The sequence below is a fragment of the Larus michahellis genome, chromosome 7 (assembly GCF_964199755.1).
Source record: "Larus michahellis chromosome 7, bLarMic1.1, whole genome shotgun sequence".
Taxonomy (NCBI): Eukaryota; Metazoa; Chordata; class Aves; order Charadriiformes; family Laridae; genus Larus; species Larus michahellis.
The window spans coordinates 56,159,018-56,176,517 of record NC_133902.1 but is presented as its reverse complement, the minus strand read 5'-3'; the positions used below and the strand labels follow the sequence as shown (position 1 = coordinate 56,176,517).

Here is a 17,500-nt window from a genome sequence, read left to right as displayed (position 1 = left end):
GTTGGGTCCTGCATGGAGTACTGATGATGATGATGATGATGATGTTATCTCGCAGAATGGACTCTGCTGGGATAATTTTATGATAAAACACTTTTTTCAAATGCCACTGGGTCCAGGCAGGCATTTACTAGCTACGGGGGCAGCAATCAGTTTCTTCAAAATTTACTGTTCTAAGCCCATTAGAGTTCCAGCGCAGCGAGGCTCTCGATGGAAATCGAAAGCGCCTGCCTTCGTCTGAGGATGCTGCATGCAAATCTTCCGGGCTGAACTCCTACCCTTTAGTGGTAGGATGCTTTAGCAACTGATTTATGTAAATTCCCTCATATTTAAAAAAAAAAAAACAAAACAAAACTGTTTATTTTTAATCGACGAGCAATTAGAAAACGAAGGCGCCGAGCCGGGCGCAGGTGAAAGCGAGGGGCTGGAAGCAGCCCCTTGGCCAAAAATAAGCTTTCTTTGCCTTGTTAGAGACGAACACGTCGCGGGCCTTATTCAGGCATCAGCGGTTAAAAGCGTCCCCTTCTTAGGCCTAGCGCGAGCCTCTTCGTAAAGAGGACTAATTTTAGCCAAGTGTCGTAATGTGCGATGGGGGGGGGGGGGGGGTGTTTTGTGTGTAAAAACATTGGCAGTGGTATCCTGCTTGTATTCCAGCACGAAACGCTCGCAGATATTGTCCTATACAATAATACTTAACGACCATTGTCTACCCTGATGATTTACATGTGGTTTTCATTTTGGGAGGGGGAGGGGGGTTTAATAAATGGGAAAGGAAGATTATTATTTTTTTTTTTTTAACGTTCCTGTGTTCCCCTTCACCTAACAAAAAAACCCCTTCGGCTAAACCATAAAAAATATATATATATGTAGCTTTGTGAAGTCGTGCTGCTGTTATAGAAGGCTTCTCGAAATGAAGCGATGCTGACCTCATTGCGTTAGGGCTTCGCAGGGACCGTCAACACCCAAAACTACGGCGTTGGCCCCAACGCTTCTCCCACTACGGTCACCCAACGTAGGCCCTGCCCGCTTGGAAACGCGTCCAGATCCAAAGGGGCGTTCTCGAGCAGACCCCTTCTCGCTTTAAATCGGTGTTAAAACGTCTTTGCGTGAGAACAGGCCCTTCGATGCCATCCCTGCCCCTTCTCTCCATCCCCCCCATCCCAGCCTGTCGAGGATTCTGGCGCGCAACCTTTGCCGACAGTGGAGAAATAACTGACGGTATTTTAGCAGAGTGGCTGGGTTCTCCGCAGAGTCATTTGTTTTCTCCTTTCTCCCCAAGTCTTCAGTGATTTGTTCTAAACATCTATAGCGCGGCGCTGCTCCTAGAAATGTCTTATGGCCAGGGATGGGGATAAAAGGCTGCGATGGGTTTCCGAGCTGCGTTCTTGCGAGGGCGATGCCAAGGAATTGCTCTTCCCTTTGCGCAAGTGGGCTTTGCTGGAAACGGAAAGCTAAATTGTGGTGATCAATGGATGAAGTTCCTGGATTTGATCAGAACTTTGTGCTGTCCCACAGGTTTTCATTGCAAGGCGATAAAATAGCCGTTCGGTGAAGGACGAGGCTATTGAGGTGGCATTGACCAGTGTGGCACGATCCTCCTCTCTCCCCCAAAACCAACCCACCAGCATTTAGATATGTACATTATCCCCTCTCAGTGACCCCCAGCAAGGCCATAGACACTTGTCAAAGCCATTTTTGTTGTACCTGGGGTACTCTGGTGTGTTCCTCAGCTCTTTCTGCATGCAAGCATGGCAGTGGCTGTGCGAAGCGGCCAACCTGCTGCACCCCAACCACAGTCACATCATCCAGGTGACACATAACGTAATTTTATTATAGGATTGGAAGCTCTTAACTCCTCTCTTTCATGGAGAAGACCTACAGTGCTTCTTTTAACTCAAGGCATTCACCCTCGCCTTACTTTTTTTCTTTTTTCCCTGTGCGCGCTGTATCATCTCAGCAGTTAAAGACTTGATAAGAGAAAGTCGTCAGAAATCAATTCTTCTTCCCCTAATTGTACGGGCGCGATAAAAGATCACACGGGGAATCAGTGAGAATTTACACACGCATGCAAACAAATAGCCGCTATCAATTCACGAGGAAGATCAGATAAGCCAGTTATCTCGTGTCCGTATGTACCAGCGTGTGACAAGAGCGTGGGGAAGGACGTGGGGCAGGAGATATGGGAGCGGGAGGAACGCCAGTGGAAGTCACGATGAGGAAATTCAGAAGAAAAAAATAATCTAGATTGCAAAAATTATCTGGTCTAAGGGAAAACGGTGCGTACAGAGATAGCGCTGTGCCCAGTTGCCTGTTTTTAATGTAGAGTATCACAAAATCAAAGAGCTGAAGAAATGAGTCCGTGGAGGAAAGCTTGTTTTGTCGTCGCCGTTGCTGTGCTAACGTGTGGCTGCCCATCGTGAGGACCTGGTCCCCTTCGCTCAGGAGCAAGTCCTTGGAAAGGGCTTGTCCCAGGTAGTGCAGTCAGTGTTGTGCCTTCTGTGATGGGGCAGCTCTTCATCTGTGCGCTGGGCACCACGCGTCCTCTACAAGCTGCCAGGGAGAGGAGGCTGGAAGGGCGGGTTTTGTTCATCTTGGCAGGGCAATCCAGAATTTGTGTAGTTACTCTTTGCCTTTGAATTCAGAATTCAAAACTATTTAAACAAAGAGACATCTGAGAATGCAGTGAACCCCTACCCAAGTCATATTTTCCTCGCGCTGTCTAATATTTTGGACAAAGTTTATCCCATCAAGGTGCAGGTATGGAAAGATGGCAAAAGACGAAAGAGTAGGTGTTCCACCTAGAAATCACCTTTGAGTACCCATAAATGCTATTGGTCTCAACAGGCATCCTCAACGTTTTAAACAGCCTGCGGAGAGCACGTAGAAGAAAGGGCCGTGGTCCTACTCCTCCCTGCTGGGTGGCCACTTGTGCAGTGTCATGTAAGGGTGGCAGAGGTTGAGTGTTGTCAAAGGGAAGGAGATCCCCCATTTCAGGGAAATCGTAGCTGACTGGGTCTGCTCTGTCCCTTTGCACGGGAAAGCTGTGGAGAGTTTGGCTCTAGATCTGTGCTGGGAGTGAGTTCCTGCAGGGAAACCTCGTCTTTGAAAAGCAACTGATTCTGGCAAATTTAATCCAAAAAGGTGAAGGTGGTGGATAGGTAAGACAGACTGAAAACAAAGGTTGAAAATGCAAGTGTTTATACAGCCTTAATTAAAAGGTACCAGCTACGATAAAAAAGCATGCAGGATGTAAAATAACAATTTCAAAATGGCAACTTTTTAGCAGCGTCTGAGAAAAGATGTCTGATACTCCCAAAGAAAACGGTGTTCACCAGGGGTGCAAGATGACCAGTGCCATGAAAGTGTAGGGAGAGACATCTGATTAAGCAGAAGCTGACACCCGTGCTTCTTGAACACCCAAAGCCAAAAGAAAGTAGTCTGACTTCAGCGTCTTGCCAGCTGGAGTTAAGTGTGAGAGCAGATAGTAGTTTTTTACAAGCAGCGAATAAGAAAGTTAATGAATACTCTGAGAAGTTCAGATTTAAAGTTCTTTACAATGCAGGTGGTGAGACACTGGCCCAGGTTGCCCAGAGAGGTGGTGGAGGCCCCATACCTGGAGACATTCAAGGCCAGGCTTGATGAGACTCTGAGCAACCTGATGTAGTTAAAGATGTCCCTGGTTACCTGTGGATGACCTTTAAAGGTCCGTTCCAACCCAACACATTCTGTGATTCTGTGAAATGTTTATGGAAGGGCAGTTTGGAGGTATCTGTTCTTTGGTTGTTCATTCAGTGAATGAAGTTTCTTCCCATGGTATTGAACCCTTCCAGTGGAAAATGCGCTATTCCGTGATCACTATTTTTAAGAGCTTGTAGAATGTTCATCATGTAATGAAGACCTCTCAGATGTGGAAGTTCTCCTGCTATAGTGGACATCTCGACATCGTTTTTTCCACCTTTCTTATAGCACGTTTTCTTGAATGGCTATAAAAAGTTGACAGGCCAGAGGAGGAAACATCTCTAGTTTTGATAATGGCAAAAAAGGATGATTTGTATTATCTCTATATTCTTCAGCTAAAAAAGCCAGATATAATTTTGGGTAGTTTGTTGTGTTTGTAGCATGGGCAGAGCCTACAGTAAGTGTTCCAAGAGGAATAATTGGCCTTAGGAATCTCTCTTCAGTTCCCTTCCTTCTTGATCTCTGATGTGGGTCACGAGAGATTCAGAAGAACTGTCCTGTAGTCACAGAAGAAAGGTAAACCTATCAATTTTGAAAATTTTAAGACAGAGACTTTGTCCTGCGACAGAACAGCAGGAATTAAGCGAGGGCTGTGACGTTCCCCTGTGAGGCTCTGAGAGACCTCAGCAGCGCATCACCCCCAAACAGAGAGTACCAAGATCTTCCTTCCCAAACCTGACGGAACACAGAAATATTTGTACTACCTGCACTTGTGTACGCTCTGCCTTTCTGCAAAACCTTGAGCCTGTTAGTCTCCAACAGGAGTATTCGGGATGTGATCTTGGAGGCAGAGAAGCTGAGGCAGAAATTGAGCTGCCAGCTCTTGCTCCCCGAATCTCGTGTGCCTTTGGAGATGCCTTTGCGTTCCCCAGCTGCTCCTAGCTTTTCCCATGCAAGAATCAGGTACCCGCCTCGGTGGGGCAGGGAAGAGCAATGGCATCTACAATTAAATCAGGTACTTAAATTTTCGTCAGCGGCTAGAGCTGATGATCCGAAAACAGGGTATTTTTTAGCTTTCCAAAACATTGCACGTCTGCCCATCACATCGAAAGTTTCACAGGGGGCAGAGAAGGTGTTTGAGGGGTGTTTTTCCTCCTGTGGCCTCACTTGCCTGGGCTCCCGATGAATAGTTGAGGGGGTTTGCTCAGTTGGCGTCAGCGGTGGGCTAAAGGAGAGGGGAGCTCGCTCGGAGAGACAAAGAGCGAAAATATTTTGCGCCCGGTTCTCGCTCAGACGTACACTTCAAATTGCATTCCCTCAGTGGAGGGAAATAATTTCGGTTACCCTGGTCACAGGAGAAAGCAGTCCTCCTTTTGAACGCCTTTTTTCATTAATGTAGATATGTTTCTGAGATGGGAAACGATGTTCCTTTTAATTATGGTTACATGTAGTTAATTTCCTTTTCTAAAAGCTCGGTGTGAAAGGCAGTTTCCTTTAAAAAGGCGGCGGGAGCGGGGGGCGGGGGGGGAAGTAAAAAAGGAAAAAGTGATACAGCTGATGTTCCTGTTGCCTTGGCAACAGATTTATTTATTAGGGGCTGAAATGACATGAGTTAATATACCACATACCTGCTGATCGGCAAACTCTCCTATTTCGGCTCCAGTTGACAATTAAGTCCTGGACAGCTACAGCCAGGGGTTAATGTTACTCATTAGGAGAACTAGGTCATTACTGGGAAATCAAGGCACTTAAGGCAGCATGGATAAAATACAAAATTCACCATCTCAAGGAGTGAGGGGTTTTATGTTAATTAACCTTATTTTCCTTTCATTAAAAAAAATCTTTCATATATGCATATGACAGTGGATCAATTAATTTGGGGGGCGGAAAGTAAGCTGTAGTTTACTTTCCTCTCCTAGTTGTCTTCATTTCCTTTGGAAGGGTTTCATTATTTTATGGAAAATTCTTATGTCTATATGATGAGTAAAAAGGGTATTAAAATTAAGAAGGGAATCATCATGGAAATCAGCTTTACCACAAGGGAATGAGCAAATAAAAGCCTTGGAAATGAAAATAAATAAGCTTTGCTAATACCTCACCTAAGGAGCAGAATATAAGCCCATCAGAGCTTGGAGATATTTAGAGGTACTTCTTTGCTTCTTTATTAAGCAGTTACATAGTTATTTGACCTTCAGAAACCGAAACTTTAGGGAACTAAATCCAAGTTGTTGGTAAATATTCTATTTACAGAAAGCCGATCGGTGGCGTAGCAGACAGTAACTCCTGTACTTAGTAATTGGCTTCTGATTTCCAGGAAAATTAAATATATTCTCTGAAAGTTTTATTAAGATATCTGAGTGGGAGTTTTAACTTGATAAGTCATAAGTGATTTAATAAAGCTTTCCTGAAAGCCTTTATTTACTAACTTTTAGCAGACTTCATTCTGATACTGGAGAACTTAATAGGCTGAAAAAGAATCGTATGAAAATAAAACCTCCTCTTTTACTTGCTGCTTCCCCAGATAAGCTCAGTTCTTTCCCTTCTACTTTCTTTTTTTTTTTTCTTTACTTTCTTTTCTTTATTTCAGCTCCGTGGCCCAATTCTGTTTCTCACTGTGTTTAGAGCAGTTTAGTGTAAACCCTTTTTCCAATCCTGGAAAGTCAAGGTTGAAGCAGGGTCTCACTTGGGTGCAAGTAGTAAACCATCGTGTCAGATTGTAAGAGAAACCTTCCTTCTTCACTCCCTCTGTGCTCTCCAGATGCTCGTAGGGCGGCCGCTTTAGTTCCATCCCCTGAAACCTGTTATAATAAATGTCTCAGCCGTGGTTGAAAAACTGGATCACCTGGACATCTGAAAATTATTTAAGTTTGGAATAGAAGTATCACCTTGCTGTAAAACCTCCAGTAAGCTTGCCTCTCCCTTTTTCCATGATGGGAGACTCGTTTTATGGTGTCTTTCTTCTCTGCTACAGCTGCGAAACCCAAGTCTTTGAGCAGAAACGCGTGTGAACTGATGGGACTAAGGAGTCCTCTCCAGGGAAGGAAAGGGGCTTACACTCTTCTACCTATTACAGTCAAAACAATCCTTTTCTGCTCCGGTCACGCAAGCTGGTGTTGGCCTTTCTCTTTCAAACCTCTTCCTTTTCTCTTTGTATGCTCAGTTCCTCAGGCATCTCCTCCTATATAGTTCCCTTGTGCAGCAAATTCAGTCCAACTTTGATCTTCTCCAGTTCCTCAACCTTTCTCTGTCTCCATCGTTTCATTCACCCTCCCTGTCTGTGCAAGGGACCTTCTACAACACATTGGTCCCTGTTTTCTCCTAAGCCCCCTTGTCCAACCTGACCGTGTTGTCCTCTTGGTCTTCTATACTGATGTCCTTATTCAGCTTAGCACGTTTTTTCCCCATATTGTATATTTTGTGTTGTATGTTTTCCCCATCTCCTCTGCTTCTTCACTCAGTTCACTATTTCTTTGCCATGCTATTCTCGCGTAGCTGGTCATGTTGATCAGGTTTTATTTGTCCCCTTTGCTTTATTCTGGTCCACACCTGTGAGTTTTAGTCAAACTGGAAAAAATGACCATTACCACTTTCTGCATCTTCAACCCTCCTCAAAGCGGTTTGGACCGCTTCATTTTCTTAACCAAGTCTTCCGTTTTCTTCATCGTTCCTTATTTTCAATGCATTTCAAACAGTTCTTTATTCTGCAAAGTCCGCTAATTTTATTATGAATCCAGTAGAGGAATCACTGAAAGTGAGGACGAGATCTGTGTTCTCAGTGCAGATGTTAGATCTTTTAGCAGCCTGACCTGCGACGGTGGGACTGTCTTGCTCAGCTTTAGCCTAAGTTGTGCCCAAGACACATGGACCGAGCTGTCACCAGGCACAAAAAGACTCATTTTCATTTTTAGGAAGACTTCCAACGTGTGCAACAAAAAGCAGATCTTTGACTCAAAATCAAACGCGTCCAAATATTCAGTTCCTCCTCTAAACCAAAAAGAGGTTCAAACGCTTAAAACAGAGGCCTGTTTGAAATTTAATATATGCAAGATATGGTTTGCAATTTTACTGGGTAGTGTTGCTTTTTTTAAAAAAAATCTTGTGCTTTGGATGTTCTGGAAAACTTTTGGCAGACTTTTTCTAGAAGATTATAGGCCAAGACAGCCTCAGTCTTGGGAAACATCATTAACAAGGACAGAAGAGGTTTTGTAGTAAGAAATCCCAGGCAAAATTAGCAGATGGTGCCACCAGCCCCCTTTGTAATTCACAGCGCCCCTGACCAAAGTGTGCGAATACCCTCCAAGAGACAAAAATCAAATATTTCCTAAGCAAATGATCTAATTTTCACCAATAATAGGGGGGTTATGTTTCTTCTTTCAAAGCTCTTTTTAATGAGTTTCCTCTTCTTGCCGCACTGCAACTGTTTGACTTCTCCTTTTGCCTTCTCCTCCCTGGCTTTCCTTTTCTCCATGTTTTCACCCTTTTTTTTTCTTCCCCTTGTCCTCTAATCTCTGCTTTTTCTCAGCTGGGTTTGCGCAAAAACTGACTGGATGAAATGAGTTGATTCCTCATTCTGAAAGCGGTGAGATTTGTAGCTGCCTTAATCTCGTTGAATAATGAGTTTCAAGCCTTGGTCTTGGTGCCAAGAAAGTTTCTGCTTAGGAGCTTCATCCTTGGAGATGACAGCTTCACAAATCCAAAAAAAGGATGAGTTATGTTGGGTACCTGAGCTAATTCCTCTCAGGGTATTACTGAGTAAGGACCAGGACTTGTTTTTTGAACGCCGGCAGAGTACCTGGTGGAGTATTGAGCGGTCGTAGTTTGGTGACGTGAGTCCACCGTGGAAATCGCGGAGGGTCTTGTATGGTGGGATCGTCATTCCCAGCCTAATGTGTAGTCATGTAATTTTGAATGTAACTTACGTTTGATTCTTCTGTTGTTCCAAAGAACCACCTGAGTAGAGTTTTATCCACTTTTCTTCATATTCATACCCATCAATTATTACCGTGACGTGACTTTTTTATAGCGTGTTGAATTACAATAGGATATATTGTGTTTGGTTATCAGGGCTGTCAGGGTCACTCAGATTATTTTATCTTGCCTCACAACAACAGGAAACCGTTTGTTATGTTACCTTTGAAACACAAAAGGAAGTTAATTCTATTTTCTTTTATTTTTTTTTTTTAAAGAAACTACTTGGGGGTATTCCATAGCAGTTATTGGGGTGTGTTGCAAATTCGAGTGAAATGTTTTTTTTATCTGAGTCCTATACTTGTGAAAAGCTACGTTCTCTTAAGTTGGAGTAAAAGAAGTGAAAAGGCGTCTGAATAAAAGTGCATTGATTTTTAAACCAAAGTAACCGAGACCAAACGCAGGTCTTTGTCTTCAAAGGTTAATCTCTCTTTAGGAAATAAGCAGGGGGCTCCATGACTGATGCTGGTCCTGAGGTTTCTTTGGTTAGAGAATGCGCAATATTTTACTTTGAGTTTTTTCTTCATGAATTGTGAGGGGAGATGAAGAAGAAGAATCTAAACAATAAACTCCCAAGGTTCTTTTTTTTTTTTTTCTCTTTTTTTTTTTTTTTATTAATCTCTTCCAGATAACACGAGATAGGAGAAAATGCTTTTCCAGCGTAAAGCAAAATGCCACCCATTTTTCTCGGGCCAGTGATTTGAAAAAATCGGAAGGTAAAATACACACTGCTCACTGTAAATACGTCATGGGCTATAATAGAAAATAAAACACTGTATTTGCCAGTGCTGTTTGGCCGCCTTCTTGCCTCTCTGGTGCCACTTTTTAATTCCTTGGCTTGCCGAGGTGTTTTGCAGGCGCAGGGAAGTATCGGGACCTTTTTTGCTTGTGGGACCTCCAAATCGTTAGCTAAAATTTCATCTATAGGGTCCTTTTTTTTCAGTGACGCTTATGCAAAACCATTGCTTTCTACTTGACTCCATTTTTCTATTAACCGAGGGGGTATTAGATCTTGTGGTAACTTTTGATGCTGATGATGCCAGACAATGTTTCAAGGCACAATTACAGCAGAGACATTTTGTAAGCATATCAGCGGCAGAAGAAAACTCATTGGACTTTAACTACATATTTACAGTCTACCTCTACCTCATATTGGAAATGTAAAAAGCTGGAAAAATACTGTGATAAATTGAATAAATGGAAAGCAATTAACTTTTCCTTCATGTTTGCATTTTCGTAGTGATTTCTTTTTCCCCTTTCTTTTCTAGTAGCTCTTTCCTGACAGTAATATTTCCTCTTTTTGCAGTTATCATGAGCATTGTTAACAGAAATTTGGTATTAGAATTTTAATTTTTTTTGTCCTTTTTTTTTTTTTTTTTGCTTTCCAATCTTAACATAGAAAATGTATATTAAAGTAGTTTAAGAAAGTCCTCTGTGAAAATAATTACTAGAATTGATTTCATTTGGTACGTTGAATAGGCTTGTAACGTGAGTCCTCGTACTTTAAGAAGGATATTATCCTCCTGAAGTATTTACTGACTCCAATCCTCACCACATTTCTGTAAATGAAAGCTCCTGTAAGACCGGATCTTACAGATGGGGAAACCTGGGCAGAGCCGTCTCGTGGGAAATCAGTGTCAAGAAAAGACCAGAATTCTGCAATTTTGAAGGCCAGGCTTATTTTTTGTGACTACACTGCTACTTTCTGGCAGTATTAAATTATAATAAACCTATATTCAAATTTTGCCAGGCTCCAGGTGTAAGGTAAAATATCAAAGTGTAATACAGTAAATAGAATGGTAAAAAAAAAAAAAAAAATGCTTGATTGTGTTTTTTAGGTTAGGTTTGACATGAAGAGGAGCCCCATTTTGAGTTCGGCAGAAAGCGCACGCAAAGACGGAGCCATTTATTGATGTGCTGCTCTTGGCTTCTTGAGAAGGCCCTGGGCAGATAGAGGGTCGACAGGAGGCTGATGTCATATGAGTCCTCTTATCAGCCGGTGGCATCCTCCATCGCCCTCCCCAAGCCTGTGCCCTATCAGGCAAAACAGCCAAGAACCTCAAGTTCCTGCCGTTATCACCCAAACGAAGAGCGTTACTGGGATAAAGGCGCCGTCCGGCTCCCGGCTCGGGGGGGGTGACAGACCTGCAGCTCTCGCCCCGCCACCCTCTGGGACTGCCCGTGCTTTTCTTCACCTTCCTTCTTCCATAAATCTGAACTTTTACCAAGGATTTTGCAGATTTTCTGCCTTTTCCTCCTTGGTGCTCTAGTTCTCCATCCTCACCCCGCTGCGGGCCTTTGCTCTCTTTATTCTCTCCCTCTTCGGTTCTCCTCCTTTAATTACCACACAGTTTTAGTTTTGCTTCCTAATTTATATCTTTACTGGTTCTTTTCTAACCTTTCCTCTATCACTGATAGCCATCTCAAATGCTCTCTGCAGCTTCTCTCTATCTCTCAGTCTGATTTTTCTGTATTCTTCCATTTTTCCTTTCCCTTTTTCTCTTCTATTTACCCTATATTTATCCCCCCCACCCCCCCCCCCCGGGGGGTTGAATATGTCAAAATTTTTTTAGTTCTCAACTTGAGTATTTGGGGGTTTGGTTTGGTTTTGGTTTTTTTCCTTTTCTTATGGTTCTCTTCCCCTTCACGTTGTTTTCCCCATCTCCTCTGCCCTGTTTGCTGCCAAACTCACTCCTCGCTCTTTCGTTTGCCCAAAACTAAAGGACCGCTGTCGTCCACTTCAAGGTCTGTGTCTTAGAAACTTCATTTCCTTCACTTTTAATTGTTGATTCTGTGCTCGTGGACTTCCCCAGCCTCGTGCCTGCCCTTCCCTCTGCTCCGCCGCGGCCGTGCCTTTCCCTGCCTGATGTCCCCTGTCCCTTTCTCTCCTCCCTGGGTGTCTCCTGGCTCCCCAGTCCTCTGTCTCCACGACCTTCGTAAATCGCGAGCGATAACTTCAGTGGCCTATTTTGTCAGCCGTTTTTTAGCAATAATCGCAGGTAGGCAGGACCCTGTGCTTTAGCTCTCGGTATATATCCTAAAAAAAAAAATTAAAAAACTAAAATTAAAAAAAAAAAAAAAAAAAGAAAAAAATTTTAAAAAATATTAAAACGCTAGTTTAACTTCTGAAGATTTTGTACCTGGTTTAATAGCGACATTTCCCACCTTTGCTTGTCTGACATCCAGGTGATTTTAGGACACAGGGAGGCAGAAGGGGATGCACCCAGTTTGAGTCGCTTGGATTTAGGGCGCTGTAAAAAGTGAAATAATACTGTGCGCCCTCACAATTTGGGATTCTCTACCGCTGAAAATCTCCCGTGCTGAACGTCCTAAGAAGATTAAGATCGACCCTTTTAATATTGCTTTTAGCTGAGCTTATTTGTAACCCTTTCAGAATATGTAGCACCTTAAGAGGTGGCATGACAGGGCTGTTGCTGTCACAAGCGTTGCGTACCCTTTAATGCAGTATTTTCTCAAATATTGAGACTTTCTCCCTTGCTTTAACGCTTTTATGTTAGTGATTAACTCACATAAACCATAGGTTTTAATGTATTCTTTTAAATAGATGGCAGTTATTTTGCCCCTTTGAGCAAGTAGTGTCTCTTTCCCACAACTCTTCTACTTTCTAATTGCATATGTGTCTTCCTCCAAATCCTAAATAACTGCGATTAGCACCATGTATGATAAGTTTACGTATACTTAAAAAAATTAAACCTAAGGCACAGGAGACCATATGGGTCTCTTGCTGAATTTCACTCAAATTCGAGAGATGAGTAGGTACTGAATGATGTAAAGGGCCAAATTCTGCTGTTTCTTTTTTTTTTTTTTTTTTTTTTGGTAAAAACTGTATTTTCCATCGCTGGTCAGGGATATGGGCATCCCGCAGCCCCAGTTTGGCTGGTCTCCGTGCACTCTCCTTCCAGTTGCCGCAGTGGGCAAGGCTGGAGGGCTCGGGCTGAATTCACAAAATCCCTGAAGAGCAGAAGGGTGTTTTGAAGACTGTTGCCATTGATGGTGTAGAGGAGCATCGTCGGCGTGCTAGGGAGTTGCTTTTTTTAATCATTTCAGGCTGAAAAGAGGGATGTCAAGTCATCAATTAATCCTGACAGCGTCCTTCTGTGGTGAAAAAATAATACTGTCACACCCGTTTTATAAACCGAAAATCTAAGGCAGAGATAATGGAGGCTCAGTACTGGTGCTGCTGGTACCACCACCCTCCCAGTGCCCATCTCAGGGACAGTCCGGAAAGTTTTATTTCAGGTTATAAAGGGAAGGCAGTAAATCAGGCTGGACCCTGACCCCCGTTCCCGTACCCCGACCGCCAAACCTCAGCTGGTTCTTAAGACAGACTTCAAATATCTCTCGTTCAATGTGGTTTAGACTCCAAAATAAAAAAAAACCCTGGGTAAAAAAAATTTAGCGTGCGGTATCCAAACAGGGGAGATCGAATGTCTCCAATGGCAGCGCTCTCAAATCCAACCTATTAGGTTGGATTTCTGGCATTTACAGCTGGAGTTTGGTCATTCTGATGTTTTCACGTTTTACAATGAAATTCAGAATATCTTCGTACCATGCCCAGTTCTTATTTTTCCTTTACCAGATGCGTATCAAATCAAGTAAAAATACGAGAGCATTTCAAATACCTAAACTAAACAGCAAAGCCAGACCCTAGAATCACATTAGCTTAATTTTTCCCCAAACGTAACATCTTAAAAGAAAAGTTCGCATTTCAATATCGGGCTTTTCTACAGTTTTGCAGTTCTTCTTAAGGAAATGGGGTATATATAATTAATACTGTTTAATAAAGCTCACAAATGCAACAGATGCAGCCAAAAGTGCACGTCATTTTGAGCAGATCTTTACAGAACAGACATTCCATATTGTGTTCATCTTTTTCCACGATCACTGCTATGACAATCTGGTGTGTTTAGCAGTTGTTGCTGAGTAAGGCAGACTGGATTGTATATGATTTTCTCCATGTCAGCCAAGAAACAGAGCGCTCTCCTTTTTGATGCGGTAAAGAAGGTGGTCTTGTGCTATTTCTCGCTCTCTGCCAGGAGCAGCTCTACCTTTCCTGACTCGCAAGAATCATTACACATTGCAAGCTGTAGGTGCGCGTGGCGGAAGCTTTCTGTGGGTCTTCAGTGAAAATAAAACGGTCGCGGTGCGGCAAAGCCACGGGAGCTGACGCGTCGAAGCAGATGACCTCCCAAATGGAAAAGCTACAGGAGTCACAAACCGTGTCATTAAAATCTGTGAGCTTAAAAGCAAAATATTTTAAAAGGGGATACGGAAGGAGGATCACCTACAGCAGATAAAGCCGTAGGAGAGGCTCCAGTGCAGAGGAAGCGTTTCCCCTCTCAGCATTCCTTCTGGGTGCCAAATTTTCCTTCTGTTCTTCCCCACCTATTAAACAAAGCTGCAACTTCCAATTCCTATCAGTTTTCCTAAATATGTGCAGCTTATGTGGCTTCCACGAGCTGTAAGGCTCCGTGTTCTCCTGCCAGCTCCTTGACAATGTGGCTCCAACAGCATCCTCCACTTTTGGCTGCCTCTGGGACCCCTGGTCTCTCCTGGAAAGGGAGAGGGAAAGCAGATCCTTTGCTGGAAGGACTTTTTGTGACTGCGAAGCCGATAGCGGGGCTGCGAAGAGCTTGGAAAGATCCCTGGAAGCGGGGTGGCTCTGTCTGTCGAGGCTGCCTGCTCGGGCTACGGGGGGTGGCTGGGTCCACCTCGGGATGAGCTGGGCAGGGCTCAGCATCAGGAACAGGGTGGGCTCTTGGGGACCACTGATAAAGCAACCCAGGGGAAACCGAGGCCAACGGGAAGCGTTATCATGAATTACACTAACTCCCAGCATCAAAGCTCTTTTCCTTGCAAACTCGCGCATCTCCGATAGAGACGTTCCCTTCCAGCCAGGTCTGAATCCTCGGTTGTCATCCCCTGTCGTCTCTTTCAGCTGGGCCTCGGGAGGCAACTGAAATACCGGCGACGTGTTTCTGCCCATAACTTACCTACCAGAAACAGGTGGATATTTTAAGCGGGAGGGTGGAAGCAAACTAGTAGGCAGTTCTGGGATCTTTGCAACTGGAAGAAATTCTCCCCCCGAGCCAGCGCTCGTATCCACTTTGGTTACTGGAACCACCGTGAAGACTCCTGGTTCGCAGATGTGAAACAAATTACGAAGCTTATGCAGTTGCATTCCTCCTTATTATTGGGAACAAAACAAATCTGGGAGATGGAGGACTTCTTAAAGTAATTATTGTCTGGCTTTATTTTAAGAAAATGCAACTAATTCTGAAAACTCCACAGTTCCTGAAGATTTCTCAGCCTAGGAGAGTCACATTAATGATAAGATTAATTTGTTTTAATTCCCTAAACCAAAAATATTGACTGAATGAGAAATTAACACACGTAGAGCTGCAGATGTCATTTGGCTTCAGATTTCCTGAATGATATAATTATTAATCTTTCATATAGCAGTGTGACAAACCTACAGATTCATTCTACAAAATGAGTCTGTGAAGAAAGCCACCAGGACAGCTGAGCTGTAGATTTCCCCTTAATACAGGAAGGAAAACAGTGGAATTTTCTAAATAATAAATAAAACCAAAAATATTTTAAAGACATATGGTGCACATCTGTCTGAAGTACAGTAATTTAAAGGAGAGTAATTAAATGCAAGATAGAATATTCACCTTGGAGTGGGAGAATTATTTCATTTTTAATATAACTCAACTGAATTTGGGGAATTTAGATCATCTGTGGTGTCTTTTGAACCTTTCGTTCTGTGCTAGTAAAGAAGATAGATTGGCAAATTGGCTTTTTGTTTTCTTTTTAGATAACCAAGCTTGTGTTTCAAGGCATTGAGTGTCGTACCCATACAAACCCTTAATATGATCTTCAGAAACCCTTAATATTATCTCCAGCCGAAGTGATAAATAGGTACAGGTTTCTTATTTTCTGTTTTAACTTCCAGTTAACTCATTAATAAGTCTGAAGATAGATAGTGCCTCGTATTAGTTTATTCCTTTCTTCTTTACCTAAAGCACTGAATGGATCAGAAGCTCTACATTAGTACAGCAGGGATTCATAAAATTCCAGTTTGGGAAATCTTAAAATTTTTAGCAAAAGTTTTTTATTAGCCTGTTCCTCCTGACAAAGGGGGTAAACTGTAATGGAGATTATATATATTTTTTTTCGATATTACTCAGTCCTCACTTTCCAAGTTGGTAATTTGAAGAGTAAAGGCATCATTTTAAGACAGGGAAGAGAGATAAAAATCAGCTGAAACTGAGTTTTCATCCCGAGTGCTGCGTTGAGGAAAATGTTCGACCATGTGGCGTAAGCAAAGAGGGAAATTATGCTGAAGATGCTTACTCCCTAAAAGTACAATTTAAGAGAAATACTGTTTTGGTAAACAAAAAGGAACGGTTCCAGAAGTAAATATAAATGATGCTGAGATACATTCTGTTTGGTTTAAGGGAACACGACAAAGATCCTGAAACTTTCTTTAAAGTCCTGCTGAAACTGAAAGAGAAAGATCTACCTTTTCACGTGTCCGTCCTTGGAGAGGCTTTCACTGAAATTCCAGGTACCTTTCCTTTTTTTTTTTCCTTGACTGTAAAGTTACCGTAAAATAAATATTTCCAGAAGTAGTTTTCATGTACACGTTTTCTTACAGCAGTGAAAAAAACGTGTTTAAAATCTTCGTAGTTGTAAAACTAAATAATACCGATTTGTCCTAAAATTAAAATTATTAACGAGGACAAGCATTTTTTATTTTACTTGGCAGCGCGAGACCTTATTTATGACTTGTGTTCCGGTAACACTTCTGTATTTATTTAAACGGAGAGATGGGTGTGAGTGATGGGATGGTTCAGATGGGAAACAAAATCTTTCAGGTCGAGGTCACTCATCTGAACTCCAGACTGAGATTTTAGCAGGTGAAAACACTTAGTTCCCTTTCAAACGCGAGGTTAAGGACTTCTGTGGAGAGCTTCTGGTTTGTATCTGGCATGAAAGTGGTCATTAATCTTTAATATTTTTGTACCACTCTCATGCACGGTCCTTCCGTTTCTTGGTTTCTGACAACCACGACTCTGTAAAGAGTTTCACCCACCTGAAAAAGAAGCAGGATTTATTCTGAATACACACCGCTTTGTGCCTGAGACATCGTGGTAACGAGGAGAATAATCAAATCCTATATTGGGCGCACCCGTAGTAAATTAAACCTGTTAAAAATACACATGAACGACGGGTGAGCTTCAAAATACTCGATGGTTTGGTTTTCCCAAATGTAGACTTGCATCCCCCCGCCTCTTCGGTCTGTAAAAATAGGCTTGGGATTAGTTTATTTGTCAGTTCTGTCATATCTGTTGCCTGCTGGACTGCTGATATTTCAATTGTTTCAGTTTTGATTTGGCAGTGTTTAAGCCACCAAGAAATTGATCTGATCCAAATAACTTTTGGGTCCCCGACTGTGGCACAGCTGGATTGGAAAAAGAGGTAATAATTTGGGAGCAGGAGATTCTTTGTGTTTTCTGTCCACTACTTTTTATGACGCTTTTCTGAAAGCCTCTTCTTCCAGGCAAGTCTTATCGCAGATCCCAAGGCAACGTTGCTTTCCAGACTGAGCGCACCAGATTTCTTAGACGGAGAAATTTCGAAGGAATATGTGACAGATAGGAATATACGATGGTGCACTGTGGGAACAGATTCTATTGACACTCATTTTGGATGTTGTTACATATCTCATTTGTGGCTTCAGTACTTATGAATAATGTAGATCATCCTAAATTTATGCCAGTATATCAAATCTATATGCCGCACCTCTTGTCTTGTCAATTCATTCATC

General features: G+C 42.6%; 1 protein-coding gene across 29 annotated transcripts in view; it reads left to right on the top strand.

Annotated features, from left to right (window-relative positions):
* The window catches only part of GTDC1 (glycosyltransferase like domain containing 1), a 192,837-nt gene that overhangs the window by 154,155 nt on the left and 21,182 nt on the right, over nt 1-17,500 (top strand). For 26 of the 29 annotated variants that reach the window (XR_012588293.1, XR_012588294.1, XM_074594466.1 and 23 more), the window contains one exon: nt 16,128-16,237. The exons of the other annotated variants lie outside the window; for them this stretch is intronic. Coding sequence is in view for 24 of the 26 variants with exons in the window: in XM_074594466.1 (XP_074450567.1) it covers nt 16,128-16,237 (110 nt within the window). In the remaining 2 variants the exon portion in view is untranslated. The remainder of the gene's footprint in view (nt 1-16,127; nt 16,238-17,500) is intronic. 29 annotated transcript variants of the gene reach the window in all.